This window comes from Balaenoptera ricei, chromosome X (assembly GCF_028023285.1).
Source record: "Balaenoptera ricei isolate mBalRic1 chromosome X, mBalRic1.hap2, whole genome shotgun sequence".
Lineage (NCBI taxonomy): Eukaryota > Metazoa > Chordata > Mammalia > Artiodactyla > Balaenopteridae > Balaenoptera > Balaenoptera ricei.
The window spans coordinates 120,953,904-120,981,898 of record NC_082660.1 but is presented as its reverse complement, the minus strand read 5'-3'; the positions used below and the strand labels follow the sequence as shown (position 1 = coordinate 120,981,898).

The 27,995-nt window shown below is 44.8% G+C and overlaps 1 protein-coding gene across 4 annotated transcripts in view; it reads left to right on the top strand.

The window, feature by feature from the left end:
* ARHGEF6 (Rac/Cdc42 guanine nucleotide exchange factor 6) overlaps positions 1 to 18,388 on the top strand; it is a 102,812-nt gene extending 84,424 nt beyond the window's left edge. For 3 of the 4 annotated variants that reach the window (XM_059910166.1, XM_059910169.1, XM_059910168.1), the window contains 11 exons: positions 362 to 508; positions 3,315 to 3,401; positions 4,209 to 4,287; positions 5,315 to 5,460; positions 6,530 to 6,655; positions 8,217 to 8,237; positions 9,420 to 9,513; positions 10,650 to 10,739; positions 12,947 to 13,046; positions 14,756 to 14,810; positions 15,959 to 18,388. In XM_059910166.1, the coding sequence (XP_059766149.1) occupies positions 362 to 508; positions 3,315 to 3,401; positions 4,209 to 4,287; positions 5,315 to 5,460; positions 6,530 to 6,655; positions 8,217 to 8,237; positions 9,420 to 9,513; positions 10,650 to 10,739; positions 12,947 to 13,046; positions 14,756 to 14,810; positions 15,959 to 16,099 (1,086 nt within the window). In that variant the 3' untranslated portion in view covers positions 16,100 to 18,388. The remainder of the gene's footprint in view (positions 1 to 361; positions 509 to 3,314; positions 3,402 to 4,208; positions 4,288 to 5,314; positions 5,461 to 6,529; positions 6,656 to 8,216; positions 8,238 to 9,419; positions 9,514 to 10,649; positions 10,740 to 12,946; positions 13,047 to 14,755; positions 14,811 to 15,958) is intronic. The other variant, XM_059910167.1, reaches the window with a different exon arrangement.
* The last annotated feature ends 9,607 nt before the right edge of the window (positions 18,389 to 27,995 follow it).

Here is a 27,995-nt window from a genome sequence, read left to right as displayed (position 1 = left end):
GAGCAGGGACACCAAGCACCAAGCAGATCTGAGCCTACTGGTCCTTTTGGATGTGATTCTGCTACTTGTCTTCCCCTACTCCTTGTGGGGAGGGAGAGGCAACCCCCTTCTACCACTTTATCTTGATGTTTTGCAAAATGAGAGGTGGCTCTTCCTTACGAAATGTTTAGGGGCTGAAGGCTAGAGATTTAAGGTAGTGGATCTTTCCGTCTGTCCCGAACGGACCTGGTGATGGGACTCGTGATGAGGAATAGGGACTCAGCGGAAATCTGATAGACAAGAGCCACTTCTTACTTTAGCCTTGTTTTAGGTCTGTTTCAGAAGAATTCCTATTTCAGTATGTTCTGCTTTGGTTCTGTAGGGGCAGTGCCAAGATCTCAGAAAGAGAAAACAGCTGGAGTTGCAGATACTTTCGGAACCTATTCAGGCATGGGAAGGGGAGGATATTAAAACCTTGGGAAATGTGATCTTTATGTCACAAGTAATGGTGCAGTATGGAACATGTGAGGTAAGAGGTTTCAAATCTCAACACCCTTTCTTCCGTCTTTTGTATATTTCTTCCTTTATTTCTTCTTCCATCAAGGTCAAATGCGCAAACTTTTCGCATCAGAAACTGAGCACCTGTTCTTTGCCCAGCCCACAGCACCAAGCAGAGTTCCATCACCAGGGACAGCCATGATCTCTGCCTTCAAAGAACTCATTGGAGACAGATTAAAACCCAAGCTGCAACTAAAAAACCAACCAAAATAGTCAATGCCACATCATGCCATCCCTACGATAGATTCCATAGAAGTTCAGAGAAGGGAGAGACCAAGAAAAGACTGTATGCAGATAGGACTTGAGGAGGGGGCAGTGAAGAGAGAGGGGGAAGATTTTGTAAGGGAGAGGTCACTCTTATCTCAGGAGAGAGCAGGAATGTGGCCTTTTTTCTTCAGCGCACTGAGGCAGCCAGTTTATTAGGAGCAGACGAAGCATCCTGGGCAGAGTGAAAGAGCGAATTCATTGGGTTTGAGAGAGGCAGGTTGTGAAGAACCGCGGATGTCAGGCAAGGATAGTTCAGCTGGACGCAGCAGGAAACCATGCGAGGCCTGAGTAGTAGAGAAACAGGGGTGAAACGAAAGGGGTGTTTCTGACAACCTGGCAGCTGTATATGTCAGCTAAACTGGAGGGGATGGGGCTAGAGACAGGCCAGCTGGGTTGGAAAGTGGTAAGTACCCCCCCCCCAGGAAGGTGGTGGCAGAGAGAATGAAACTTAAGGGGCAAATATGAGACCTGTTTAGAAGGGAAAGCCTATAGGAAGTGGTGAGCCAGAGGCTAGAGGAGATGACGGATGTCATTGCAGACCTGGTAACTTTCAAGTGATGGTGGGTATCCAGGAGGAGATGACTTGTAGGCAGCTGTTGAAACGGTATAGAAATGTGGGTAGGAGGTCAGAGTTAGAGGCAGAGGTTTACATGCCCCTGACAGATGTGCCTTCTTGGGCAGTAAATATCCAGAGAGAAGCACGGAAGCCTGAAGATGGATTATGTCTTTTAGGAAGGGAGTGGGGTAGGGGAAGAAGGTTGATTACATCACCTGGTGTGATTTATGGGGTATTACAATCGTCTTCTCCCTCCCCAGACATCTTCCTCTACTCCCTGACAGGTCTCTGTCAGAGATTCATTACTGTGGGTTAATGTGGTTACCAAAGGAGAAAGCGGGGAGGGATAAATTAGGAGTTTGGGATTAACAGATTCAAACGACTATACATAAAATAGATAAACAACAAGAACCTACTATATAGCACAGGGAACTATATTCAATATCTTGTAATAACCTAAAATGAAAAGAATCTGCAAAAGAATATGTATCTGAATCACTTTGCTGTACACTTGCAACATTGTAAATCAACTATACTTCAATTAAAAAATTGGAAAAAAAAGCAATCTCATTTAAAATGCAGATACCCTGGGGAAGGTTAATGCAGTGACTCTAACAGTCTTTCATACCTTTGGGATAAACCTCTTGGGTAAAGCAAGGACGAATCAGTGCCGGAAAAAGAAGACAAAGCAGGGACTTCCCTGGCGGTCCAGTGGTTAAGACTGCACGCTTCCAGTGCAGGAGGCTGGGGTTCGATCCCTGGTCGGGGAACTAAGATCCCACATGCTGCGCGACGAGGCCAAAAGATTAAAAAAAGAAACAAAGACAAAGCAGAAGATAGAGGAGAATCAGGGGAGTGTGGTGTGTCATGGAAATTCTAGGAGGAGCATTTGAAAATGGTCAGCCTGCTGAGTGCTGTAGAAGGGTCAGAGGTCAAAGAGTATGGAGACCGGGAAGAAGCCATTGGATTTCTCTAGAAGGCAGTGACTGAAGACTTTGAGAGAGCAGCAGGGGTGCAGTTAGAGAGGGATCAATGGGGAGAAAACGAAGGCAGCAAGTAATTTGGCAATAAAATGTCAAGAAATAGGGTGTTATGTCTAAGGAGCCACAGGGGCAAGTGAAAGCTTATGAAACGGACAGGAGATGTGCATATGCTAAAGGCAGCAGAAAGAGCCAGTTAGACAGGAGAGGCAGCTGGAAGCAAGAGCAGGAGATGAGACCAAGCAAGAGAAAGATGTGAGAGAACGCGGAACACTTGTTAGAAAAATTAGCCTTGAAAGGTTGCTCTTCTCAAGCGGGAGAAAGGAGACGGAGCCAGGCATGAGGATAATTGTAGCTGAGATGGCTGGACGCGCGAGCCCAGCGCAATCTTTGGCATCTACTCATTGCATATCTGTTTAAGGGGTTCAGAGAAGCCTTCGTGTGTAAAATTTCCTTTAGTGCCATTTTAAAAAGGGTTTCCTTCTTTGTTTTATATGGGTATAATAATTATTGTGTAGTTATTGATTAACGGTAATTTTAGGAAGAGTTTACCGTACATGTTAGGGCATAATAAATTCCCTATCACCTGAAAACCCCTTTATTGGGCCACTTTTCAAAGTAAAATCATTTTCACTTTGGGAACATTGAGACTTACATTGTGCTCTGGTTGCAACTTGGGCAGGAAGGCATTAACTGCGTGACTTTTCAGGCTTACATGCTTGGGAAACAAGCATGGTTGTTTGTATTTAACTCTTATGTATAGGAAGGACACAGATAAACTGGGGGCCTATATCCATTTTCAAAGTAAAATTAAATGCGTTTTGTACTTTTAAGTTGGGTATCCTTTTTTTAAAAAAATCACTGTGTTTCATTGCCTTATATAAGATCTATGTTACAAAAATGATTCCAGAAATTCTTAATAAACAAAATGTGCAATTTATATTTTTCATTTAATCTTTTTCCTTCCACTTCAGGAAAAAGAAGAGCGGTACCTCATGTTATTTTCAAGTGTCTTGATAATGTTATCTGCAAGTCCTCGGATGAGTGGCTTTATCTATCAGGTTAGTAGATTTCATATAAAGCAAATAGCAAGACCCGTAATGAAAACAGGTTTCCATCCAGATGCAATATTTCCACTCCGGCATTAAAAGCTCCAGCCGGAAAAGACAGAATGTTCTGTCTGACCCTTCATGTAATTAAACAGTTTATAAGAGCAGATGTTCCTTCTCTCAGAGACGTATGTGTTAGCATAATGAGTTTATCCTGAATGTCCACTGCTCTGGTTATAAGCTAGGTTATGAATGTGTAAATAGAAATTGAAGTCTGCAACTAGATGAATTAGCAACAGCATTTTCCAGGCCCATATCATATCATTATTGCTGAGAAAATATAAAATTGAGACTTGCCCCTATGGTTGTCTTATTACAGTCACATCACGTGACTCAAGTTTCTGAGCTGGAAGTCATTCAGCTCCTTAGGAAATTCAACTTCCTTTAGTCTGCTCCCAAAACGCGGAGTATTATAAGTTACTGTTGCCTATCCTATCTTGGCCTAGCAATTACTAATTTTCATGAAATTCGAGTTTCTACTTTGTTTTCTGATTCTCAGAAAAATGCGTTAGAAAAGTAAACTGTGATTAAATCCTGACCTTATGGTTTAGGGTGTGTTAGCAAAACACAACCCACATTTTCCCCTTGCTTTCTTGTCTGATTAAAATTTAAAGTCGGGAAACATATTATCTATTGACAGACCAAAGAAATATGTCTCTCCATAATTCACCAGTGATTCCTCAGAGGGTCAGAAAATCTAATAAATAAGCAGAGACATGTATAACCACAGAATTAATGGGGATGTTCTTTTTCTGGTAGGGAAAAATACCAATAGCAGGAATGGTGGTGACTAGATTAGATGAAATTGAAGGGAATGACTACACATTTGAAATCACTGGTAGGTAATTTTCTCTTCTTCATGTAGCTACTTCAAATTCTTTTTGAAATGCAATGGGGTTTAAATAAATAAGTGCTATTATTTTCTGTTCTATAGTCCATGAGCAAGTTTTACATGGGCATGGCAAAGCATATTCCATTTTCTGGCTTAATTAGGCTACAGCGATAGCAGGGAAACCTCCTGGTCATTCAAAAGCCTCGGCTTCGCCATTGGTTTCAGTCTTCTCTTGCATAAGAGCTACTTGTTAGAGCTAAGAAATAACAAAATGGACTGATGTAAATGTAATTTTCTCTCTCTTCTGTCATCTGTTCCCTGGTGGCAGAGGAGCCAAAGATGTGGACTTTTATCAGCCATTTTATCACCAGCCTATGAATTAGCAAGATTCGGGCGTGTTTTTAAAAAGTGCTGAAAAGCCATGAAACTTTGTTCACAAATTGAGCAAAATGCCACACCTCCATAATGCTCCGTGACATTTTGGCCTCTTGTCCCTTCTGCCAAACCTGTGTGATATCCACCTGATGGTTGCACTTTTTGCACTGACACGACACGATGGCTAACACTGGGATGCTGGCCGCAGGCTTTACCCCCTTCTTTCCCAATAGGGAGCCCGAGATTTGGTGTTGGCCCAGAGATTGGAACCAGTCTTAGTTGGATCTTGCTTCATCTTTGATATTGGGTAAAGCAATACAATATTCTCATTTTAGACTATGAACTGGCTGGATCCTGTGCTTACATTTTTGGATTGTGAGTTTGTTTAGAGTGAAGTTTTATACTCCTTCCAAGATTCTGTAAGCGGTAGAAATCCAGGATGGTTTTATAAATCCGATATGGGCATTTATGTCTTGTCTTTATCATCAGAGCTTATCTGTTCCTGATAGACAAATTTCAACAGGGTTAGCTCATAGGTATGAAAACGCCTGAAAATGGACACCCAAGTCCTAGCTGCAATGAAGTATGTTTATGAATGAGGCAAGCTCAAGCTCCTCCTTGCCTTCTGTTTCCAAATGCTCCTAATCGGGTGATGCAGGTAACATGGTAGAGAGAATTGTGGTCCACTGCGGCAACAACCAGGACTTCCAGGACTGGCTAGAGCATCTGTACAGGCTGATCAGAGGACCCGTCTCTTGCAGTTCGTTATCCAAAACATCGTCGTCATCTTGTAGCGCTCATTCTGTAAGTAGTCCGTCTGTCCTGTCCAGGGATCATTGAGTCTCTTGTCAAATCCTGCCTGCTGAGGACTTAACAAGAAGTGGTGAGCATGCCCTTAGCCTTTGGATAGTCTGTATTTATAGGGTTTGAAGTACAGTCAAACCTCACTAATTCTGGTTTCTTGTTATGGAGGGAGACCCATCCCAATGAACGGAGTTTGACTTAAGAGGTGTGCAGCTTTGTTTGACAGTATTAAGGTACTCCAACTAACTGCTAGCAAAGTTCTTCTAGCCAGAAGTCCTGCTAAGATGTTTTAATGATAAACGGCATTTATTTTAATCAGCAACCATTACGTTCATGTTAATAATGTGCTAAGTCAAAGGAAAGAGTTTACCTTCCTAAGTACTTGAACGTCTCCACGCAGTCTCATTTATGCATCACGTTCCCTCAGTAACCTTTAAGGGTGAACTTTGAGCGTCGTCTCCTTCCATTTTATCATAAATTTAGAGTTCACGGAATTTGAATTGATGAGATTTTACTGTACTTGCCGAGTATTGAAGATGTGCTGTGTTGTCTGTTAACACTCAAACCTGTGATGCCCAAATTCCAGTTTTGAGCACAGTGTGTGGTGGAAAGAACAAGGGCTTTTGGCACCCGATCTGGGTTCAAATCTTGGCTTTGCCAATTGCTGGCTGGTTACTTCACTTTGCTAACGTTTGTCTTAAGGTTTTCTCGGGAAATAACCTATTTAAGTGCCTAATTGAGTGCCACACACATGACCAAACTCATTAAATGTTGACTGTTACTCCACTTTCCTCCCTTAGAGGGGAGAAAACACCTGACTTGAGTGAAATTCCAGGACAGAGGGAGGGCAGGATCATGGGATGTGGAGTGAGTTTTGTGCTGTTCCTTAGAGACCCCAGAGTCTTGACTGGAAAACGCCAGTTCTCCAACTGGAGACTTGTTTTCCCATCTTTTCCTTTCTGGGGCTGCCTTTGCGGATGCAACGAAGCTATTGTTGTTCTCTCAGTGTGTGGCCCAAGGGTCGGGTTCAGATGGCAGATTGCCAGCATCTCATCAGACATTTTCCCAGTCTTTTAGCTCTACCGGACAGCCCCGAGGACCCTTGGAGCCTCCTCAAATTATAAAACCGTGGAGCTTAAGTTGTCTGCGACCTGCACCTCCACTTAGACCATCAGCAGCGCTAGGTTATAAAGAGGTAATTTTGCTACATATGGTATAAAATGCTTCTGACAAGCTGATTTCGTAGCTTATTACAAAGAGTTCTGTGGGAATGTGCTAGAATTGATGATAGGTGATACACGTCAGTCAATCTTGAATTGCCAGACTCAGTGATTTTTTAAAATTAATTTTCCATTTCCGCATTGTCCATTTACACATATTTCTTGAATATCCACAAGGTTTCTGTGCACTGCCTGAGTTTCCCTGGTCTCCCCCTGGAGTGCCTCTGGCTTGCCTTTATGATTATATGATAATTCTATAAATAGGTCATGATGTACACACATCTCAAACAAATGCCACCTCATTACCATTGAATTGCTCACCAAGCAGTCCCAATTCTGCATTTTGAATCATTTTGATCTCTTAAACCAAATCAGTAAAAGTCTTATGGGACCAAGTCATGGGTCTGAACTATGAAAGTCTGAATTATTTGCTGCAGTTGGAAAGAGAAAAATAATTTAATGAAAGGAGTGTCTTTTAAAAAGAGGCTTTTAGGCGACAACCCTAGAGGACATCTGATATTTGGGTAGAATGCGGATTTCAAGGTTTTCTTTTTTTTTTTTTGTCTAGAAGCGGTAGTCAGGAAATGTCAGTCACTATCTTCTGTAACTGTGCGGAGTGTTACCTTTTCCATCCAAACGGTGTTTTTTTTTTTTTTACCCTAACAAGTTTCTCATCATTTCAGCTTTCGGAAAAGATCCTCATTTATTAGTAACTATTCTTTAAATAGGTCTTACCGAGTGAAGATTTAAGCCTGTGACAGTTATGAGACGCGTGTTAGAATTATGGTGCAAAGGCAGCATATATTTTTGTGTCAAATGTGTGTTTTGATGAGTGACGCAGACTTAGCTCAATTTTGAGTTTTTGATTTAAAACACCATGCTTCCCTTAATTGTTTCACTTAATTGTTGCCTCCAGTTCTTAGTGCAGTAAAAGTAGGACAATATTTGGATATGGGAGGATTTTTTGATCCTTTCAACCTGACATGATAGGAGAAATAATCCTTGAGCTGAATCTTTATTATGTACCTCTATTCAGAATTTGGCCAGGAAACAGCCCCACAGGTTGGCTTTGGAAATTGACCGGTGATTCCTGCAGTCATCCAATTTTCTCCTCTGATTACCTAAACCAGGAGTGCCACTTCATAGTTACCTAAGTCCCCTTTTTAATGATGGATATTTTGTAATTGTCAGTTACTAAGTTCAAATTAAGGTGAGCTTTGAAGGGTAAAGTTGACTTAATCCTTCACAGAACTAATCCATTAAAACTAAGGCATGATCACTTTGTTTCTGCTGGGAGATGTGTATTTCAGTTATTTTCAGCATTTGTTTTTCTGCACAGAACTGTATTCCTTGGGCTTTTGCATGATGATATTGCATCTGAAACTAATGTGGGAAACATGATGATATTCTCTCTGTGTAATTTATGATAACACTAACATTTCAAATGTTGTTTTAGAATTATTGATAAATGGATTTGGTCATTATAACCATCGACCTCTCACGCTCATCTTCTCTTTCTTTACATATTCACTTTAGAGGATGTCTTATATCTTAAAGGTAAGGGTAGAACGATATCTTTGGCGTACAGTGACATCATATAATGCTGTGCTGTAACCTTTGATGAATGAAGCTTTCCTTTATGCTTGTTTTGTCCCTTGTTACAATTGGTGGCTAAAATATGAAGATACAATTCTGACATGTAAGTACTTTCTTCAAAAAAGTAGACTCTTGTGAAATATGTACGAAAATGTCATCTTATAATGCCTCTAAGATGTCTGTTTTCCATGGGGTTTTTTTATACGCTGTTTCTATTTTTCCTGTTATTTTTGTCACATGTGAGTTTTTCATGTCTGTCTGTTTTCAAGTCTAAGTGGATCACTGAGGCTAAGTGGAAGAAATTAAATTCTTTGTTGCAGTTATTTTTAAGGTAGTAATTGTTATCCATGCATCCTGTATATACATTGCATGGGAGATTGGAATAAGATGATCGCTGTTTACTCGGGTACTTAATGAGCACTTTTTTAGGCCTGCTGGTTATTCATATGGCAAAGGCAAATCCAATAATTCATCTCTCTTTTATCTACTAATTAAAAATATGACTTTATAGATGTACGTTTAAGCTTGCTGTAGGTACGTTATGCCTAACCCCAAATTATTTATCAGGAAATCCTTCATTTGGCTCTTCTCTCTGACTACAGGGAATTTACTTAGTCTCTCTGCCTTAATTTTCCTGTCTCACAAATGGAAATTGATATTCTTCTTTGTGGGACTGTCGCTAAGGAGAATTTATTTAAATAGTTTTGAAGCTCTTCAAAAAGCGGTCTGTACCCCATTAATAGTTACAATTGTTATTTCATTCCCTTAAAGCTGTATCAGTGGGGAATATAAACCAAGTTAGGAATACTGTTATTTCTCTAGGATTGCCATCCATTACTTTCTCTGCAGATGGTACCCTAAAGGCATTTGGCCTCCTAGAGAAGCAGCCGCATCTGCAGTAGGCCCACACCATTCTTATTCCCATCTCTATGGCAATTGAGAGGATAATAGCATTGCCTCGGTTTTATTTAACCTTTTAGAGTTTATTGGAGCCATTTTTATTGTGTATAGTATTAAATCTTGATACCCTCCTAAGTGAGACTGTCAAAAATAAGAGAGAGCCATTCTATTTAATTTCATTTGCTTTTCTAATTTGTTTTTTGGGGAAATTTTTAATTCATAAAGAAACCTCTATCCTTACAGGAATCTGGTAAAAGCCCCAAAACGATGAAGAAGTTTCTTCACAAAAGAAAGACCGAAAGAAAGCCATCGGAGGAGGAATATGTCATCCGCAAAAGTACGTGTTTCGTGCTTTTAGAAAGTCGGTTATGGATGAGGAATTTTTTGAAAGAAGAGGATTCAAGCACTGTGTTCTCAGCATCACCTGTGACATGAAGAAAAATGCATGGGAAGGCTTGGCCACCACCTCTCAGATTTTGGAATAAGCTGTCTCCCGCTGCTTTTCATGTCATCTTAGGCAGACAAACCATCTATATAGTTTTCATGTTGAATATTTGGCTCTACCTGGTTTAGAACCACTAAAGGGACCCATTTGCTATGGATACATTTTTTTCTTCTCTCTTAGTTTCTGACACCTGAGATATTTGCCTTTACTGAGATCGACTAAATAGGCCCGAAACCTGAGATCCTCTGGGATTTTAATGTTCAGTGATGTTCTCAGTTAGTCAAGGAAGCAGCCTGCTGGCATATAGAAACAGGGCTGGGTTTAGAGGCCGGCTGAAAAGTCGGTCAGCCAATCGATATGTACACATTTGCCTCTCTGGGAACGAGGTGCTCTGGGACACACATGAAGGAGTAAGTGATGTATCACAAAGGGGTGACAGAGCTGTGTGTATCAGTCCGAAATACAGTCTGGATGAATCTTTGCTGGACTCTAGCTTCTGCTTCCCCTGCCCCTCACCTCACCCCTGGATGTGCACATCAGCATGTTAACAGTCATTTCTAGGATCAGTTGGAGGGGGTTGGGGGAATGAGAGGGAGAATCAGTGACTAGGCTGGCTGGTTGGGGAAAAAAATGGGTGGGATTAATGGTGGAAAGCCTCCTAGAGAAAGTGAGCCTTGAAATTTGATGGAGAGGAAGGGTGTGGTGTATGGGATGAGAGCTGAGGCCAGCGCCAAGCCCAGTGCTGGCCTTGTAGCCTCTGAGACACTGACAGGACCCTCCAATTTCGAACTCCGGGTGGCTTCCGGAGCAGGCCACTCTCGGTGCTGAAGTCACTGGTGCTCACCCCAGAGCTCCTTGGGGACAGCGCCACTCCCCTCCACCAGGCCAGCCGGTCAGCTTTTTCTCCTGCCTTTCATTGAGACCATTGGTCAGAGAAGCCAGTGCCTAGCACCCGAGCGCACTGCATCATTTCGGGGGTCCAGAGGCATGTATCTCCCTGAGGAGTCACGATTCATTACACTTGACAGGTACGGCTGCTCTGGAAGAGGACGCTCAGATTCTGAAAGTGATCGAAGCCTACTGTACCAGTGCCAGCTTTCAACAAGGCCACGGCTTGAGTAGGTTCCCCCAAACCACTTTCTCTAATGAGTGATGTTTCTTTGCTACTGCTCACCGCCTCTTAGAAAAAGAGAGAAGCAACCCAGATGGGCTGCGGGGTGTGTAAAGCAGGTGACTTGCAGCAGGGGGGCGGGCACAGGGCTGCATCTTTCAGATAAGCTGGTTTTAGCTACCAAGCGGTTTGTTTACCCACTGTTTCTTTTCACCCAGAGACAAAGAGAGATGCAAGGGTAAAAAAGTTGGAGGTGATAGAAATGAAAATAAATTTTTTTTTTAAAGTCACTCTCCTTTGAAGTACGCAGATACCTTCACCAACACTAGTTAGGAATTAAAGAGCCCAGAGAGTTCCTGTGTCTGTGAACTGATGCTAATCTCTTCTTATAGGCAGATTTGGAAAGGAAGTCAAAATACTATCTTTGATCAGCTGCATATTTAAGCAAACAGAGCTTCACCAAACTCAAGTTTCAGAGTTGCTCTGAAAATCTGGAACTGTAGCTGCTTAGCAGGCCCTGTTGAGAATGTCTACAATTTATCAGGGAGCCATTAGGTGAGGGTATTTCCCCCACCAACTTTCAGGCTACAAACTGAAAGCGAGATAATACTTTCTGATTCATCCTTGTGCTTTTAGAAAAGCCAGGTCACATCGCTTATGTCCTTGGCCTTTCATTATTATAGACATTCAGGATACCTGGTGTGAGGGTCTTGCATCTGTGTAAGAGATAAGCTCTCCATAATGTTCCATCTGGACAGCCGCTGAGCCCTGGCTTGAGCGTGGGCAGGGCTTCCTCAGTGGACTGCCCTGACCGATGCTTCCAAAGTAACATGTCTCTCAGGTCGTCATGGGGAAAGTATTGTATGTGGAAGTTGACACATTTGACTCTGAAGGGGGGACTGTCACACCTTCTGCTTCTCAGACCAAACCTGCCTCCGGCTTTGGGCATGCCCAGCCCTGATAACAAGGTTCGAGGAGTCGGGAAAAGAAAGTGAGAGCAGTTTTTATCGCAAAAACTAGGAAAGAGAGGGGGGCAAGGAGACGCCAGAAGCAGCAGCCCTCATAGGAAATCTGACCTTACCTCCTGCCGCCTTCTGTCCTCACACTGATAGAGACGGGAGATTTGCTCAGAGGTGCGGGCAGGCGTTCTGGCCTCAAGAGCCTCATTTCCCCCCGTCCTCCCTGGCCTCCCTTTTATGTGTGCAAAGTGTCTAGCATAGTGCTTGGCACGTGGTAAGCGTTTTCGCATCCTGGTGACCGACACCCTCCATCCCTCTCCAGCCAGAAGTCCTGCACCCCTAGAAGCGGCCGCTATTGTTTCTCGCTGCATCCAGTCGGTTGGTTAGTCGGCCAGTCTGCTATGCACTTATTAAGCACCTACGAAGTACTGCGCCCCGAGGAAGGCAGAGACACATCCACCTCGGGAAAGGGATGGAGGTTGAGTGAAGGCACTGAGTGTTCACAACTTGAAGGAACTTGGCTTAGAAGAGAGGAAGCCAGTGGCTCTGAGAGGAAGGATCCAGAAGGGAAGGGGAGGTTGCAGGTGCAGGAGAGCTGTCTGGTCAGGTCCCATGGCTGCTCTGTCACCTCTTCCATCCCAGAGCCTGGAGATGGTGAGCAGAGAGCAGTGAGGACGCCTGCATCTTTGCTGCTGTTGTGATTATCTCCCCAACGCCCCCTCTACCCTCCATCAAAGTGGTCTTCACTGACCCTGCTTCACCCTGTAGGACGGTAAAGAGAACAAATGGGAGTGAATGATGCTTCTGGCCCTTTAAGCATGCTGCGTCCCAGTGCAGTGCTGCGTTCTGCATGATCTTTACTCAAATACAAAGCCGACAGGGTGTGGCGTGCCCTTCCCCAGAGATGTACAGGGAGGAATGGTCACTGGCCGGCTCTTTGCTCCGGAAGAGGCAAAACAGCAAAGGATGGGGTCTTGGTTGAGGACAGTTCTCACAGAGGCCTTTTCACATTGTGTTTCTGAATACAAAATGTGCCCCCCGCCCCCAGGATTGAATCAGTGTATTTGGCCATTTCGAATTTCTCACGTCAGGAGGATTTCGTCAGCAAATGTTGGATGACTATTCTCGGGGTGCCAGGTAGCCAGATGCCGTCAACAAAGACCCCTCAAAAACAACAGTAGAAAGAAACTAAGCCCCAACAAATAGTCTCCCCTAGTAAACTCCCTCCCTCACCTCTTGCCGCCCTTGTCTGTAGGTGCTCGCAAGGATTCCGTTCCCCAAGTCTTACTCCCCGAGGAAGAGAAACTCATCATTGAAGAAACCAGAAGCAACGGCCAGACCATCATCGAAGAAAAGTGCGTAGAGCGGGCTAAACCTTTTCTGATTTTTCTGGGGGCTGGAAAGAAGGTTCTGGCAGGGCAACGTGACTTTGGCCAAGCCTGCACGGAAGGACAGTCCCTCCTCATCTGAGAATGTGGCCCTCTTGGCTGACTGTGCAGTTGGGAGCCTCGGGGGTGCTGCCCCCAACAAAGGGAAGGGGGAAGGAGAGGCAGAAGAGGTCAGGATGGGACTTCAGGGCACGCAAGAATACCACTCCACATGGGTTTTGGAGGCATTGGGAAGGCCATAGCACCAATTCCCTTGCCCAGAGGGATGCCTCTCACATTTATTGACTCAGGCACTGGACTTTCACATACTTGACCTCATTTAAACTCCTACCGCAATCCTGGGAGATAAACGTTACTTTCACCACTGTTACAGATGAGGAAACTGAGATTCAGGGAAATTATGTCCCTGACCTAGCTTTGCACAGTAGTGAGGGTGACCTAACGGGGGGAAATCAGGTTAAGTACTTGTTTATACTTGAGTCATTTCTGAAGTCAGGCCTAAATTTGCATAGGACAGCGTGTTTCACAGTGCTTGGCATCGTCAATGTATTTTTCCATCTGGTGTATGAAGTGATACGACCAAATGGTAAAGCACTTGGGCTCAAGAGAATAACAGCCCTGGTTCAACTCCAGATTCTGGTACTTGTTAGCCGTGTGACCTGGAGCAAGTTCCGTCACCTCTCTGTGCCTCAGTTTCCTCATCTGTAAAATGGGTATGATAGTAATACTTTCAGGGTTTTTGTGAGGTTAAATGGAATAAGAAGTACAAAGGCTAGCACATGATAATTACTCAATAAATGACGATCGTTATAATTACTATTATTATAGCTATATTAACCCCTACAATGACTTTATGAGGTTTTCAGGGAATGTGGTATTATCCCCATTTTGTATGTGAAGAAAATAAGACCAAGAGAGGATGAGAAGAAAACTGGTTACCTAAGGTTAGAGGCCTGGTAAGTCATAGGGTCAGAACTGGAGCCCAGATCTCCAATGTCCTTGTCCAGGGAGAGAGCCAGAGAGGAAGTGACTCTTCCACAGTTCTGCCAAGGCGCTTTATCCTTTTTTGGAATATATGGAATCTTTTAGAAATAATGCCCCTGACTTTGTGTTTGTGTCATGTACGATGGTGTAGGGTCAGATAGGTGAGAAGGGCAATGCCATAGCACAGATAGTGTAGGATAGGCAGGGCCTGGTGACACCTCTCATTACAATATGTCAGGTGATGGTCCTTCCTGCCCCCGAGAGAGAAATCAAAACCTTATGAGGAGCCCTAGTCTCTTTTTTTTCTTGACTTTTCTTTTTATTTATTTTTAAAAAATTGAAGTAGAGTTGATGTACTATATTATATAAGTTACAGGTGTACAATACACTAGTCTGTTTTATTATTTTTTTTTTTTGGACTTGCCTAAGCTGGGAAGTGAGCAGCAGAGGAGGAGGGAAGTATGGAAAATGTGCGGTGACCCGGTGTTAGAAAGAGCTTGTGTGATGCTGGTTGTTAGCCCATAAAAATGAGAAACACAAGGACCATTCATAGCAGTATCTCTTCCGATCCACCAGAAAGGCCACCGCTTTTCAGGATCTGTATTTCTAGAAAGCTGCTTTTCTTCTTAAGCATCACTTAACAATACTTCAGTGCCATCTATTAATCTATGAACTTTATCTTTGTGTCCTAGGAGCCTTGTCGATACTGTTTATGCCTTGAAGGATGAGGTCAAAGAGCTGAAACAGGTAATGAAATTCGAAAGTCGTTTTCTCAGGTCCTAACGGGCCTGCTCCCTCTTCCCTGCTGTGCACTGGTATATGCCCTCAGGAGAAGGCCAGGAACAAGGTGGTGAGGTGGGGATTCTTAGTTCCCTTGTGTCATCCAGGTGGGTTTTGTTGATTTTACCATGTGGCCTTGGGTTTCAGTTTCCGAGGCTTGCTTCTATACCTATTTAGGGATTTACAATAGGATCACAAACTTAGTTACAACTTTCATGTTCCCTGACTTTTGCAAACAGAATTTAAGAAAAGATAAGTCATTCATGAGCATGTAAGCGTAAACAGAACCATAAATCATTATTTGTGGGCTCCTCTGCAGATCTGATCCAGTGCTCCATGAGGGACACTCTTCCTTGGGTTTGAGGAGTGACTGTACCTGGTGACAGGGTTAAGGATGGATTGAAGGGAGAGAGACCAGAGGCTGGAAGACCACTTAGGAGGTTATTATAAAACTCAGGGTGAGACATGATAAAGTCCTGAGCTGAGGAGGGAGAGCCACTCAGGCTGCGGAGGAGGGACACAGATGTAAAGGAAGGCACATCGCAGAGTTAGAGCCTTTGGAAAATGGCGCCATGATGTGGGGATTAAGAAAGAGCCAGGGATGGAAGATGAGTCTTTTCACCTGGGTATCTACTTTGATATGGTGGTGCCCTTTGCGGAAATCAAGAGCCACAGGAGGAAGAGAAGTTTGGGTGGTGGGGGAGATAATGAGTTCACTTTAGGACATAATGAGTCCAAGGTGCTTGTAACACATCTATGTTGGCATTGGGGACTGTGGACCTGGTGCTCATGAGCTGAGATGAGGTCAGTACCAGAGAGGCTGGGGAGGCCCCTATGTAGTTATTTGAGTTGAAAGAGAAGAGACACTAAGTGAAAAGTGTGTTGAATTAGAAGAGGGCCAGGGCCAGAGCCCTAGAGAATGCTTGTATTGTATTTCAAGGGATGGTCAGCGAGAAGTAGAACAATCAAGAGGCTGCCTTGTCTTAGAAGCTGAGGGAGAGGCGCTTGAGGCAGGAAAGTGTTGTCAGTGGTGAAGGCTGCCAAGAGACTGGGCAGGAGGAGCCCTGAGGTGGGGTCCCTTTATCTGGTAACCAACCAACCTTTTCCCATCATAGGAGAATAAAAGAATGAAGCAGTGCCTGGAAGAAGAGTTGAAATCAAGAAGGGACCTAGAAAAGTTGGTCCGGAGGCTGTTGAAGCAAACTGATGAGTGTATTCGGGCCGAGTCCAGTAGCAAGACCTCCATTCTCCCATAACCATCACAGTGCGGCTGGCAGAGGGTGCCCGCAGGGCATCGGGAAATGTCCAGCTGAGTGATCTGACTCAGTTTGCTCACTTCTCTGGTTTTTATTTCGTATCTTAGTCTCTCTCTCTCTCTCTCTTTCTCTCTCCCTGTGTGTGTGTTTGGTTCAGTGTTTGTTGTTGTTTGGTTATTGGTTGGTTGTTTATTTTTTTTGACAGAGGTCAAAGCAAGAGGGGGTGAACGTCTCCCCAGAGTCTTTTCCATTCAGTAAGCAAAGGGAAGCTAATGTAGGCAAATGACTTACATGGTCTTCAGATGGCTTTCAATTCATAGTGCCTCTTTACCAGCCATTATCTCGGGTCACTCTTTTTGGGCCGGCTGCTGCCCCAGAGTGGCCCGCCATGGCTTATTAAATGTGAACTTGACTTTCCCCCCCAATGCTTTCCTGTGCCTGGCAGCCCCTCAGTACCTGATTTACTGAAGGCGACACTTCTGGAACTCTGACTGGCGTAGGGTGAAAGGCTAACACGTTTGCCCAGTGATCCAGCTGCCCTTCCCTGGGCCGTCCTCAATGCACACTTTTTTTAATGACTACCCTATTTTGTCTAGAAGACCAAGAAAACAGTAGTGGCCTCCCTCCTTTCGTGTTGGTTTACATTTTAACTCTGTGGGACAGAAACTCTGGTCACCCATGCCAACACCAAATCCATTAGCAAATTGCACTGGACAGTCCTCCCCTTCAGAAGCAGAGTTGCCCATCTCTTGCCAGTGCATGATAGGTTTTGTCCCTAACCTTCTGCCTTGTGTGTAAGTTTTCTATTTCCCCAGTGCTTTTAGCCAAGCATACCAAGTGGTGTGTCAACTGGTATGTGTGTGCTTTGCTTTTTAAAAATATAGACTGTGAGCAGTTACTTTTTTCTACATCACATATTCAAATTGCGACTTCTCATCCTTCAGTCTACACTTGAGGAGATGTTGTGCCCTAGCAGACAGCTTTAATTCCCTTGATTGCTCTCCCATATATGCTGTGAGAAGCTGTAAATAGTCATCGGCCTCTTCGAGTAGAACTCTAAGCATTATTTGCAGAAATGTGCTGTTGGTCCAGTTTGTATAGCCGGAAAGAAAGGGCCCCTCTAGTAGCTGTGTGCTGGTTACTAGTGAAGCTGATTATTTGGAACTGGTTTACTCAAATTGCTCGTTGAATCAAACCCTCACCTTTGTAAGTATCTGAGAAATTAGAACTGTGATAAACCAGGTTTAGAAGAGGGTCACAGGAGGGCAACACACATCCAAATTCAGCACAGTTGAAAGTTGGCCTGGGGCTGTAGGACAGAGCAGGGCAACCTGCCCCTGTCTGTCCCAAAGACGGGAAGTTTGGCCAGGTGGAGGAGATCGCTGGAAAGAGAGGCCAAGGACCAGCGGACTGATCAAAGTTGTCTCCCAGATACATTTGATGGGTGCCTATAAATGTGGGTTTTGCGAATGTTGTTTAGGAACCAGACTTGAAGCTTGAACTCCCCAGCTTGTTAAGCCCTTTTCCTTTCTAGTACAGGGTGGGTCTCAATTCCCATAGCTACATGGTACGGGGCTGTTGACTGCTTGCTGCACAGCAGAAATTACACCGTCCACGGGAAATGGACTGTTCCCGCAGATCAATCTCAGCCAACCACACACAGCTGTCTTTGGAAGCTGAAGACGGAACAAGATTGCTAGGAATGGCTGTTGTTCTGTTTTTAGCCCGACAGTTTAGAGATGCCGTCCTTCATCTCCAAATGGAAAACAACAATAACAGCAGCACAGATCACAGCATCTGCCCTGCCTGTGGTTAGTCAATGGCTTGCAATAAATGTGCAAACTATATCCATAGGAAACATTTTTGTGATTACAAAGTACTTTAGTTGATAAGGTATATAGGATTGCTTAAAATATTGAAAGGTCTTTATTTTAAAGCGACGTGTCCATATGCATGTTTTGGGGACGTGGCCCTTCTGATGAGAGGCCCTGAGTACTCTGGATAACGTAGCTTGTGCAGAGTGGTGTCCGCGCTCACACTCAATAATCCCATATGGGAAATGAAGCCATGGTAACCTGACGGCAGTGTCTCCATAGTTGTGTTGTTTACAGTACTCTATAAATGGGTCCCTGTTACTCTGTAGTCATACCGCTGCCCTTCGAGGCCTTTCAGTTCCTCTTCTGTCATGTCCCTTCTTACACAGCTGAAATTTTCTAACTTGTTTTTATTTTGAAGACTTTTAAAATGGACATTTTCAATAAATAAGAATAACAATGCTTTATAAAATAAGTCCTGTGTTTCTTCTTCATTTTCTTTTTTTTTTTTGCTAGCTGGTGTGCAGAAAGATTTCTCATGCTGTGTCAGCTTCCTCTTCTGTTTCCCTCATCAGCTATCCATGCTCATCAGGCCCCTGAACCAGCTTCTACCTTTTTCACTCAGGGCAGATGATATTTGTTCCCCACTTTAAAGAGATAATACATCTCTTGAGAGAGAACCTTCTGTAAGTTCTCCACCCCTCTCCTCCTGCCCACAACCTATAAACTGTCTGTACCTCTTCTCACCATTTTCCTTCCAATATAAGAGAAAGAGATATTCACTTTCTTGTTCAAGCTTATCCCTTGATCTTTAGTCTTGTTTCCATCCCTCTTTATATTTTGCAGGATTTTGTCAATTTTGCTCTATTTTGACCACAGGTGGAATGCTGGTGTCAGCGGTCAGGATGAAGATATTTGCTCCCCCCTCAAGATAGATGCACTGGATATTATCTGTTGCTACTCAGCATCCATTCCTCCTCCCACCCGCAACCCCAAGGCTAAAAGAGCACCTAGCCCAGACTCCCTTGCAGCTAGGGTTCCGATACAGTGTGGGTTCTGATACATTTTCAGTTCTGCCAATGAGATGCCTTTGTGCAATGCTTGAAAGGCTTCAGTTAGGCAGAGGCTATCTTCCTGGGGCTTGTTGGCTGGCAGGAGGTTCCAAGGATATGTTCGTGGCTTCTGTACTACCTATGGGTGACAGACTGCAGTGGCAGCAGCATCTTCTGAAACTGGATTTGGATTACAGCTACCGTGTTATGACCTTGAAGCCATAGTCAGTGGAAGCCCCCTGACTTCCACTTCTGTAGCCGTCTGTTTTGTTTTTTTTTTTTTGTTTGTTTTTTTGGCTGCATTGGGTCTTTGTTGCTGCGTGCGGGCTTTCTCTAGTTGTGGCGAGCGGGGGGCTACTCTTCATTGCGGTGCGCGGGCTTCTCATTGCAGTGGCTTCTCTTGTTGTGGAGTGCGGGCTCTAGGCACATGGGCTTCAGTAGTTGTGGCACACAGGCTCAGTAGTTGTGGCTCACGGGCTCTAGAGCACAGGCTCAGTAGTTGTGGCGCATGGGCTTTGTTGCTCCACGGCATGTGGGATCTTCCCGGACCAGGGCTCAAACCCGTGTCCCCTGCATTGGCAGGAGGATTCTTAACCACTGCACCACCAGGGAAGCCCCTGTAGCCATCAATTTTATAGGCACCTGATATTACCTTTCTGCTTGAGATCGCCTCAGCGTAGGAAGCCGAAGCAATAGCTGTAACATGGCACCTCCCATGTGCTAGGCTCTGCACTCTTTTACATAGTTAAGCTCCTGTAACCCTTGCAACAACCCTATGAGGTATTCACTATTGTTATCCCCATCTTACAGTGGTTGAACAATATGCTAGTATGTGTGGAGCAGGGATTTGAAACCCTGGTCCGTCTGCCTCTCGAATCCATGCTCTTGCTACTGCATCTCCTCCTCTGCACTTGGTACTTGCCAAGTCAGCTTCTACCTCAGCCATCTACTCTCCTGAAGTCACTGATGAGCTCTTATTGACAAATCCAGGGAACGCTTTTCAATACCCATCTTGACCTCTCTGCAGTTTCTGACCCTTGCCTCCTTGATAAATCTCTCCTTCCTGGGCTTTCATGATCCCAGCTTTCCTGGCGTTCATTCAACCTTTCTGACCACCCCAAAGTCTCCTTCGCTGGATCTGCCTCCTGCCTGTTCCCTGAATGTTGCTGATCCTTGACGCTCTTTGCCTCTTCTCTTCCTTTCTATAGCCTCTTCGTGGACAACCTTGTCTATTCCTATAACTTTATTCATCAAAGTGTAGATGACTCCCTGGTCCATATTTTCCCATCCTGACCTTTTCTCCTGAGCTCCAGACCTGTGGATGCAGCTACCTTGTGGACATCTCAGCTTGGATGTCCTACAGCACCTCAAACTCAGCATGTCCCAAACTGTACTCCTCATTTGTAGTCCTAGATCTGCTCTTCCAATGTGTCCTATCCCAGTACATAGCACCCCTGGCCACTTAGTTGCCCGAACTGGAAAAACCAGTATTGTCCTTTATTCCTTCCTCTCCCTCAACCCTGTATAAATTTATACATTAACCCTTTATACATCTAGTCATCAAGTCTTATCATTTTTAACTCTGTTATAACCCTTGAACTTCTCCCCATCCTCCGTTGCCTATTTTTGATGCTTATCATCTCTCCCTCAGACTAATGCATCTCTTTGCCTCTTGTAGTCTAGCCTCTTTGGTGCCAATAGTCTGGCCTCTTTGGTGCCAGTAGAATGATTATCTAAAACATCTATGTCATTCACCTGTTTAAAAATTTAATCTCTGGCTACTCCCCACCACACTCAGTAAAGTTGGATCTCCTTGAATTTCTAAGTCCCATAATATGCCATTTACCCTGCCTAGAATCCCTTTCCCATCCCTGTCCATCAAGCAAATTCATTCCTTTCCATTTAGAGTCAGCTCAAGTATCTATGTGAACTCCTGATTTCTAAAACGCATGTACATATGTATCTCTGCATATATATGTGTACATTTATATGTATGTAGTGTGTATGCTTGTATGAATTAGGGTTGCCAGATAAAATACAAGATGCTCAGTTACATCGGAGTTTCAGCTGTACATCAAATAATGTTTTGGTATAGATCATGTCCCAAATATTGCATGGGATATATTTATACTAAGTTTTTCAATGTTTACCTGAAATCCAAATATAACTGGGTATCCTGAATTTTTTTTTTATTTTTTTATTTCTTTGGGGCGGCGTTGGGTCTTCGTTGCTGTGCACGGGCTTTCTCTAGTTGCGGCGAGTGGGGGCTACTCTTCTTTGAGGTGTGCAGGCTTCTCATTGCGGTGGCTTCTCTTGTTGCGGAGCATGGGCCCTAGAGCGCACAGGCTTCAGTAGCTGTGGCACGTGGGCTCAGTAGTTGCGGCGTGCGGGCTCAGTAGTTGTGGCTCACGGGCTCTAGAGCACAGGCTCAGTAGTTGTGGCACGTGGGCTTAGTTGCTCTGCGGCATGTGGGATCTTCCCGGACCAGAGATTGAACCCGTGTCCCCTGCATTGGCAGGCTGATTCTTAATCACTGCGCCACCAGGGAGGTCCCTACCCTGAAATTTTATTTGCTAAGGCTGACAGCTTTAGTACCTACATGCGTATACATAGGCGTCTAAACGCATACATTTCCTAGGAGAAGTGACATCCTAATAGCAATGAACACAGCTGTGCCCAGAACTTGGTTTCTAAACACTATACTCTGCACTGAAAGGAACGAGGGCTCCTTGGAGAAATGGCCGATTCTACGGCTGAGGCAGGACAGGTACAAGATGAGCCTGGAACATCTTGTTCTGCCAGAAAGTAATGCTCAGAAATATGATAGGGGCATGTTACAAAGACACAGGTGCAAACTTGAAGAGGCTCTTACTGGCCAAATAAGGGAAAATTTGAGCACAAAAATACAGTAATGAATTTGAAAACATTGGAAAAAGTAGAAATCTATGTGTCCATATGGATAAATAAGTAAGTGGGGAGAAAGGGAAGGCTCTTGTTTACAGTACCATGCTGAAAGTTGACTGGTAAACGTGGAAGGAACTCTGGAGTTGGAAAATCCCTGGTTTGCAGCCATCATAGTAAAGACCGATTCAGGCAAAAATTATCATTGGGTGCTAAGTATAGAGGGAAACTTTGATGACGAGCAAGTTACTTGTATGATCTTATAGTGTTTCCCCAAAGAGTGCTTACTAGTTGCAAGGTGGAAAATAGTAACTCTACATAGAGTGGGGAAATTGGACAGCACTTTAACTGAGTGATCAAAATTCACATCAACAATGAGAGGCAGGGACTTCCCTGGTGGCGCAGTGGTTAAGAATCTGCCTGCCAATGCAGGGAACATGGGTTTGAGCCCTGGTCTGGGAAGATCCCACATGCCGCAGAGCAACTAAGCCCGTGTGCCACAACTACTGAGCCTGCGCTCTAGAGACCGTGAGCCACAACTACTGAGCCCACATGCCACAACTAGTGAAGCCTGTGCACCTAGAGCCCATGCTCCACAACAAGAGAAGCCAGTACAATGAGAAGCCTGCGCACTGCAACAAAGAGTAGTCCCCACTCGCTGCAACTAGAGAAAGCCCGCGAGCAGCAACAAAAAACCAACACAACCAAAAATAAATAAATTAATTAAATAATTAATTAAAAAAAAAAAACAGTGGGAGGCAAACGGCCGTCATGTGCCTCCAGATGTGATACGCTGCAAAGGACAGAACATCATTTATGTAGTTTCCATCCAGGAAAGCATAACCTGAATTTAATCATGAGGAGACATCAGACACACTCAAAATAAGGAACACTGTTTTTTTTTTTTAAAGGGGACAGATTGTTACTATATTAGTCTAAAAAGTCAATGTCATTAAAGACAAAGGTTGTGGGCTTCCCTGCTCAGTGGTTAAGAAGCTGCCTGCCAATGCAGGGGACATGGGTTTGAGCCCTGGTCCAGGAAGATCCCACATGCCGCGGAGCAACTAAGCCCGCACGCCACAACTACTGAGCCTGCGCTCTAGAGCGTGTGAGCCACAACTACTGAGCCCACGTGCCACAACTACTGAAGCCCGCGTGCCTAGAGCCTGTGCTCCGCAGCAAGAGAAGCCGCCGTAATGAGAAGCCTGCGCACTGCAATGAAGAGTAGCCCCCGCTCGCTGCAACTAGAGAAAGCCCGCACACAGCAACGAAGATCCAACGCAGCCAGAAGTAAATGAATAAATTTATTTTTAAAAAAAAGGACAAAGATTGTGGAAATGTTCCAGATTAAAGGTGACTAAAGAGACATGACAACTAAATGCAATACCGACCCTAGACTGAATCCCGTGCTGGAGGGGAAAATGCTATAAAAGATATTATTGGATGACTTACCTGAATTGGAATACAAATGGAAGATCAATATCAATGTTAAATCGACTGAAGTTGATAACTGTACCTGTGGTTATAAACAAGAATATCGTTATTCTTAGGAAATACACGCTGAAGTATTTAGGGGTGAAGGCCGTGAGGTACACAACTTACTCTCAAATGATTCAGAAACCACTTTTTTTTTTGTACTATTCTTATTTTCGCAAATTTTCTGTAAGTTTGAAATAATTTTCAAATAAATTAAAAAAAAAAAAAGCTCAAGCATTGCCTCCTCAGGGAATCCAGACTCCATCACGCTGCACTTTATTTGCTTGTGTCTTTTTCCACACTAAATGTTAATTACCTTAAAAGGGGAGAATAGGCTCCTTTCATCCATGTAAATTGGGGCCTAATACAGGGTCAAGCCCATAGAACCTACTCAAGAAATATTTGTTGAATGAGCCAACTTTCCCCATAATTTGAGGTCTCCGCAGTTTGTCTGGAAGAATTGTGAAGACTTGCCTTGGTGCCAATAGCAGAAGGCCAGTGGGGTTCTAAGCTTTCAGCAACCTCCAAGCCTGCAGGGTCCAGTCTGACCCAGCTCTTGGCATGCAGGCGACCTCGGCCAAGCTGTAGAGCCAGCCCCTCTGGGCAAGCAGCTCAGAGGGAAGTTTCTGTCTGCCAGATGAGCACAAAGGCTCTTCCTAGATTGGGATTCAGCAGGTGCTGTTTGGCCTGTACACCAAGATTCTTTCTCACACAAGGCCCTCGCTGCTCCCCTGAACCTCTTATCTGTCTTCACAATCTCTGCTTTCGTATGTTCTGTGCTCTCCCTCTGGTCCTCCTTTCCTCCCTGTGGCCCCTCCTCCCCCCCAACATCCCTCAAGACTCAGTGTGTGCCACCTGTCCTGGAAAGCCTTTCCTGACACCTACCTTGCCCTGCTTGTCCGAGTTACATATCCTTCCCGTGTTTTCCCTGTTACACTGGCCCTGACCCCCGCTGCAGCATTCACGCTAGGCTTTCAACATTTGCACACCTGTGATGCAAAATTCTGTAAGCTACTTGAGGGCAGGGACTGGATCATATCCATCGAGTGCATAGCACAGAACGTATCATCCCAATCAGTGTTGGATGGGTGGGTGAATGGATAAAAAACCAAGTCTTTAACTCCTAGTAATAAGAAATGTGAATCAGGGACTTCCCTGGTGGTCCAGTGGGTAAGACTCCACGCTCCCAGCACAGGGGGCCGGGGTTCGATCCCTGGTCAGGGAACGAGATCCTGCATGCTGCAACTAACAGTCCACGTGCCATAACTAAGACCCAGCGCAGCCAAAATAAAAAAATAAAATAAAATAAATAAATAAATAATGTGAATCAGATCGAAGATGTGTTAAAGGTTTCATGTTGGATTTCAAAGAGGTTTACCATCAGAGAGGTACAGAAGATAAAGAGTTAGTGACCAAAAATTATTGGACTTTAAGTGGGGTTACATTAGCAGGAAAAATATGACAGATAACTCAGTGGAACTCCAGGAATGGGGAATCGAAAGCAACTATACATTTAACTGGTTTTCTTGAAAGTTGCTGAATTGCCTCTTGGGGTTACTCAGAGAAGTGTGGTATGGAAGGGGGAAGTTTTTTTTTTAATTTATTTTATTGAAGTATAGTTGATTTCCAATGTTGTATTAGTGTCTGGTGTACAGCAGAGTGATTCAGTTATACATGCATATACATATTCTTTTTCATATTCTTTTCCATTATGGTGTATCGGGAATATAGTTCCCTGTGCTATACGGTAGGACCTTGTTGTTTATCTTGGAAGGGGGAAGTTTATAAGCTGATATCCTCTAGATTGAGAATTAGTGATCATAGTTTTGTTTTTAAACCTTCCTAAATGTCGTAAAGATGGAACTGCTCAAGCCTACTGAAAAATTTGGCAACCCCCAGCCTCCGATGGTTAATCGTTTTTGACAAGGAAACTATAGGAAAGAGTCTTTGCTACACACAGACCTGCTCTAGTGTTCGGTGTGTACTCTAATCTTGCCTTTTTTCTTTTCTTTTTTTTTGCTTCAAAGTGGGTGCGGTCCCACTGGGTGCAGGCTGGTGTGCTGGGGACCGCGTGGAGACCCACCTTAGTGCTCTTTATAGGATAATGTGTTCCAGAGAGCAGACTCTGCTGGGGGCTTTCTGGGAATGGTCTCATCAAATCCTCCTAAGCTTTGCAAAGCATGTATTCTTAGCATCCCCACTTTACAGATGAGGACGCTGAGGCCCAGAAGAGAGGAAATGACTTGTCTGTGGAGCCTACATGTGCTTCACAGAAAAAAAGAACATAATAAAAATCATGTTCCCTTTTTGTGTCTCCAAGTACTTCAGACTGCTTTAAAGGCCTAAGGCGGTGCAAATTCTTGCTTTAACCAACACACAGAATGATTTCATGGACTCCTGGGTTAGAAGCAGCTCCCGGCATCAGAGGAAACACCTCCACCCTGTAAGTGCTGTGAGCCTAAGTGCAGGGGGGCAGCGGGGAGGGGAGGGGAGCCACAAGCAGAGAAAATAGCATTCCCATCTCTCCTAAGGCAGGAAAGCGTTTGTAGCCTTGCTTAGAGGAACTGAGGGTTGGAACTTAACGCACTGAGAGAGGTATCGGCAGGAGAAGAAATAAGTTAATTATTTGGGTCTTTCTTCTGAGGTCGTTAAGAAGTAGGGGAGCGGTGACATCAGAATTGTATTTAAGAATTTGCTTCCACTGCAGGGGGCGCGGGTTCGATCCCTGCTTAGGGAACTATGGTTCCGTAGGCCGTGTGGTGCAGCCAAAAAGAAAAAGAATTCGCTCTCGCCTCAGGCCGCACATAGAGAATGGATGAGAGGGAACAGGGGTGGAGGCAGAGAGTCTAGGAGGCTGTTGTAATCTTCCAGAAGAGAAATGACAGGAGTTTGGACTAGGATCGTGACAGTAGAGACAGAAAGAAGTAGATTAAGAGGTATTTAAGAAATAAGGTTGATGCGTTGGGCTGGTAGGATTGGACGTGGGAGTGAGGGCAGTGAGGAGTCAAGCGTGGGTTCTGGCTCAGGAAGCAGCGCGGATGAGGCTGCCCTTCACTGGAGTGGGCAACACAGAAAGTGGGTCCCATCTTGGGCGGGGGGAAGATCAAGGGTTCCATTTGGATGCCTTGGATTTGACTCCTGGGCCCACCATTCGGAAATGCGGGCAGAAGGGGACACACTCTAGGGGGCAGGTCAGGACTAAAGGCATAACGTCAGTAGCACGAAGGGGGTCATTCAACCCATGCGCTGGGAGAGACAGCCCCCTGTGAGCAGGTAGGACAGGAGGAGGAGAGGGGAGGGATGGGCCCTGGAGTTCTTGGGAAGGGCAAGGGTGACGTTAGGAGGAAGCCGTCTGAGAGGTTGAAGGCACTTGGCTATGTGAAGCTGAAGCTTAGGAGAAAGTTCTGGGCTGGGGCTGCGGGAACTGGCATTTAGAGGGCAGCAGAAAGCATGGGAGCAGAGGAGATCGCCTAGAAAATTCGAGTTTCTGTGTCTATAGCATTCCTTCTGATAACAGATATTGTTAGCCATAGCCACTTGGTTACTAGAGGTAGAGATAGTCTGGAAGATAATGATTTCCAAAGAAGAAGAAGAAGGGGGCGTGAAGTGCAGGGGCAAGGTTTAAACAGAGGATGTGAGTGTATAAAGACTATAAAAGGTTTGTCCAGGCTGGACATGAGTTCCCTTATGACCCTCTTGCCCACCCATGGCTGTGCTCCAAAGTGGGCGCTCAGCTACCCTGAGGGAGGGACATTCATGGCCCATGGATTGTCTTCTTCCCTCGGGACTGGGCCAGGCCCTCCCATCAGCTAGACCAGGTCCTGGCCTACCTGTGAGAATATCATGAGCAGTGTCTGCTCGCTGCCCCCTTCCTTCAAGTCTCCCGTGCCGAGGGCAACGCTGAAGAAGGATCTTTGCTCCAGAGGACAAGATCGCACTGTGGACACATCCCTGACTGAGTCCCCGAATCCACAAATGTCACGAGGGCTCAGACCAAAGTTCTCTTGTTGGAGAAAGTATCCATACACAACCCAGCAAGTCTGTCTAGCACGACTCCAGCCTTGTGTTAGAAATTCATGCTCTAAGGCCTTCCAAGTCACTCAGCCAGGAAGGGACTGTGCCATCCAGAGGACCGAAGAGCAGGGCCAGCGGCCGAGAGCTGCCCCCAACTCTCCTCACGCCCCTGTCTTATTGCTACAGTCATATTTTTCTGCCTGGACACATGGTATTTGCCTTAAGAAGGGCCCCCTACCGGTAAGGATGACGAAGCCACTCTGGGCTTCTTACGTGAAAAACCCCTCGACCGGAAGTGACAAGACCGAGAGGCCAATGCTTCCCTTCAATTTGTCCCAGTTCCACATCCTCTTACCTAAGGTGGAACCGCCTTGACAGCTATTAAAAAGATAAGCAACTGCTTCTCGTTTAAGCTTCGCTTAGCTGTGATTAATCAAGGGAAAAAACCCAGCCTTTCTTCAATCCTCTGCGACCTTTCCTGAGCAAGCTTTTCACCGGGTACACTTTCCTGTCATCCATCAAAGGCTATCGCAGCCTTCCAGGGAGTGTGCTGTCACCAAGATATTTTGTGGTGCCACAAGCTTCAGAACCAAGTTTCTGAAAGCATCACAAGGGTTGGGAACATTCCCTCCAAATGAT